The 4110-nt window shown below is 35.4% G+C and overlaps 1 protein-coding gene across 1 annotated transcript; it reads right to left on the bottom strand.

Annotated features, from left to right (window-relative positions):
• Window positions 1–531: 531 nt before the first annotated feature.
• On the bottom strand, window positions 532–3889 carry LOC123882812 (receptor-like protein EIX2). The gene is made up of 2 exons (XM_045931413.1): window positions 961–3889; window positions 532–821 (listed from the first exon to the last, which is right to left on the bottom strand). The coding sequence occupies exon 1, from the start codon at window positions 3650–3652 to the stop codon at window positions 1004–1006; it is 2649 nt and encodes an 882-aa protein (XP_045787369.1). The 5' UTR covers window positions 3653–3889; the 3' UTR covers window positions 532–821; window positions 961–1003.
• Window positions 3890–4110: the final 221 nt, after the last annotated feature.

The raw sequence follows: 4110 nt of genomic DNA, 5'->3' as shown, positions 1-4110 counted from the left end.
CTAAAATTGGCCAAAACCCATAAAAACGATTACAAACACTAAATTGGCCAAAACTCATAAAAACGACTACAAACACTAAAATTGGTCAAAAACCATAAAAACGACCCTAAAACAGGCCAAAAACCATAAAAACGACTACAAACACTAAAATTGGCCAAAACCCATAAAAACTATTACGAACACTAAAATTGACCAAAACCCATAAAAACGACTACAAACACTAATATTTATTGTCCATCCATTTAATGCTGAAATTAGATCCACACAGTCAAAGATAAGATTTTGTGATTTATACAATCTCTCAATTCTTAATTGGTGGAAGGAAGCAACACTCCTATTTACAAATTGCTCACATACGTGTGGAATGGGATAGAGGAATTCTGAATACATGTATGCACTTGGAAAATCTTTGCACTTGAAAGCCGACTTTGTTGATTTAGATACACTAACTTTTTTTCTTACTGTTAGTAAGTATGGGATCACATAGATGAAGATCCGATTCATAAGAGAAGTAAACTTGAGAGCTTGATATGAAAGAAAAATCTTTAGGGTTCATATTGAATTATTGATTGAAAGATGATGAAATGTGTACACATCAGTAACTAATAGAATAATAAACTCTAACTAATTTTTACACTACTTACTAACTCTAGATTAAGTTATATATTCTAATAGTTACACATATTGATACTGATCAAGTTAAGTACTGGCGGAAGAACTAAGAGCTTCTCTCTGTGTAAAATCATGCATGGTTGCAGACTTGCAGTTGGGAAGAGTTGGCTTAGCCTAGTAATCATCACATACATCAGGAACAGGAGATCCTGCAAAAAATTAGCTTTAGTCATACAAAAATAGCCATGAAAAAACACAAACAATGAGTAATAGCAAAGCATCTATCCCAAGACTAAAAATATTCATGATTCAGTTAAATCATATAAAAGTAAAAAAGAAGATAAGTACCTGCTCATCATTCATCCATTTTAGAGCAACTAGATTGGTACATTCACTGCTTCCACCACTTCAAGACTTCCAATATCAAAGTGTTCAAGAATTTGGAGTAAGTTTCTCTCCAAGAAGGTAGTAACAATATTGAGCATACCAAGCCAACAAATCCAGTGAAGAATCCTATCCCCATGCTCATGTAAAATGCTTCCAAAAATATTGAACTCTCATCTCCTCCATTTGTTGTTGACACTTGTGATTTTGTCGGTTCTTCTCCTGGACATTTTGTATCAAGGGGTTCTCCACATAGATAAGAATTCCCTTCAAAACTCGAAGCAGGAAAGCTCTGCAGCTGTGTTCCAATTGGAATTTTTCCATAGAGCTGATTGTTTGATAAATCCAACATAGTAAGACGATCAATGTGAGTTAGACTGGAAGGGATTCTGCCTGACAGATGATTTCTCGACAGATCAAGAAATTCAAGTGATTTGAAGTTTCCTATGTTTGAAATGATTTCCCCACTGAGATTGTTCCTCGACAAATTTAAGGAAATCAATCCAAATAAGTACTCCATTTCAGTTGGTATTTCCCCTGTAAGATGATTGCTTGAGAGATCAATGCTTTTTAAAAGCTTATCTGCATCTTGGAAACGTTGGTCTACACCTTTCCACATCAAGGATATGTCAAAATCATATACAATGCCACCGATCTCACTATCAGTGGCATTGAAGTAATATAAATGAAATGAATTTGAGCTAATAGTATTCTTAGCCATTGAAGTAAAATTTTTCACACATGATGGAATTCCACCTGATAAGTTGTTTAGTGAGAGATCCAAGACGTGAAGTTTTTTCAAATAACACAGATTTGAAGGTAGACTCCCACTGAAATTATTGAACCTCAGACTTAAGATTAGTAATTGGTGTAAACCGTCTCCAATCCATGAAGGTATTGGACCATCAAAATTATTTCCTGCAAGATCCACCATCGCCAGCTTGTCTGAGTTCCTCAATGAGGAAGTAAGTTGTCCACTCAAATTATTATTTCTTAAAATCAAAGCCTCCATGTTAACAAGGGCACCCATTGAGAACGGAATCTTTCCTGACAACTTGTTATTACTCAGGTCAACATATTGTAAGGAGGTTAAATTATTCCAACAATTAGGCAACTCTCCCGTTAATTCATTGTGTGATATATCCAAATATCCCAAAATGCTTGGATTACTTTTGTTGCACAGTAAGGGAACTAAATCTGAAAACTTATTAGTGGAAAGATTTAGTGCTCCTGCTTGCACTAAAAAAGAAGGAATGGAACCTTGAAATTGATTTGAACTCAAATCAATAAAAGCATAATTGTTGGTAAGATTGAGTCCCAAATTGGGAATCTTTCCAGTAAGATTGTTTTTTGAAATGGTCAACTCATTTAGTGTTTGCAATTTTCCCCAAAACCAAATAGGTATTGGAGGTAGATTACTGACTTTTGAAAGGGAAAGAGTGGATAAGTTATTTTGTGTTTGAAGCCAATTAGGAAATCTAGAATTGAAATTCAAAGATGATAGATCCAAACCTCGTAATTGAAAAGGAGGAACCCAATCATCATTAACTTTGATAGTCAACGAGTTATAACTCAAATCTAGGTATTTCAATTTGGAGATGTTAATGAAATGGGATTCACAGAGGATGCCTTCAAAAGAGTTACGAAATAGCATCAAATACTCTAACTCCTTAAGCGACCCAATGGTTGTGGGTATTTCTCCGTTTAATTTATTGCCATCCAGATGCAATTCCCTCAAAGATGTGAGGCTTGAAAGGTCGGGTAACATACCTGAAATCTGATTATACTTTAACGAGAGCACTTGCAATGAGGAAACATTTCCAATGCAGTGGGAATTGTTACTATGGCTCATAAAATCTGAAATCTCTCCACTCAACTGGTTCCAATCAGCGTCAAATTCCTCCAATGTGCATATATTCCCAATGGATTTTGGGATATTGCCTTCTAGGTGGTTGGAATAGAGACCAAGATACACAAGTGAATGCTTTAGGTTGCCAAAATCATCGGGAATGGTGCCACTTAACAAGTTATAAGAAAGCTGAAGGTGTTGCAATTGTGAGAGATTCCCAATTTGAGAAGGAATCTTCCCATAATAACCACCATTTGAGAGATCAAGATATCTTAAGTTACTCAAAGAGCCCATATATTTTGGAATTTGACTGCTAGTATTCAAATAACTGAGGTCTAGATATTTTAGATGTTGTAGCTCAGTTATTGAAAGATTGATTTCACCGCTCAGATGTTGAACATCAGAACCATGTAGATCAAGCTTTTCAACATAGCCGGTTTGATTGTTGCATTGAACTCCTTTCCATTTGCAGCATTCTGCATTTGGATTGTCCTTCCATGTAGACAGCATGCCAAACTCATCTTGAAGACTTTGTTTGAACTTGAGGAGCGCACGTCTCTCAATCTCTTTACATATCATTTTTTGATTCTCTGTTGCTGAGTTGAACCCGACAATGGAGAACAACACCAACAATGCATGGAATATAAGAATATTAAAGTTTCTCATTGTAATTTCTCTCACAAAATAAAATTGAGTTTCTCTAATGGAAAATATACTCTTAAGAGCACCACATACACAGATATATAGTGCTTGAGGTCGATCTGTACAACACCATTTGCACGATGCTTCCAAGCTGTTTCCCACCATTTGCACGATGCTTCCAAGCTGTTTCACGACATTGTACAATTTTATTCAAAGGTACAAACACTAATATGGAGCCTAACAAGCCAACATGATATGCATATACGTTTCCAAGCTGTTTCCTACTTTTCCAATTTTGTTATGTCATATTGTGAAGTGGGTCCTTTATATTCAAATACAGAAAAGGTTCTAATAGCTTTCATTATTGTTTTATTGGTAAGTTGGGTACTCATTTCACAGTCAATTGCAAAAATCAACCACATAATAATAATGACTATACGTACGTTTCATAGCCTGCCACACGGTTTTGAATTCAATTGTTAAGCAGTGCATGATTCACGTACGATGTTTCTGAGCTGCTTCCTGCTTTTCAATTTTTGACGAAATTGTAAAATTATTTTCAAAGGTACACACACTGCACATGATGAGGACATAATCCAAGACATAATCCTTTCTAATTTTTT

This window comes from Trifolium pratense, linkage group LG5, assembly GCF_020283565.1.
Source record: "Trifolium pratense cultivar HEN17-A07 linkage group LG5, ARS_RC_1.1, whole genome shotgun sequence".
Lineage (NCBI taxonomy): Eukaryota > Viridiplantae > Streptophyta > Magnoliopsida > Fabales > Fabaceae > Trifolium > Trifolium pratense.
The sequence above is the reverse complement of the archived record's forward strand: the minus strand, read 5'-3'. Positions and strand labels throughout refer to the sequence as shown.

Bases quoted from the DNA above. Each gene is read 5' to 3' on its own strand.
- LOC123882812 (XM_045931413.1), bottom strand. From the start codon at position 3,652: ATGGTGGGAAACAGCTTGGAAGCATCGTGCAAATGGTGTTGTACAGAT.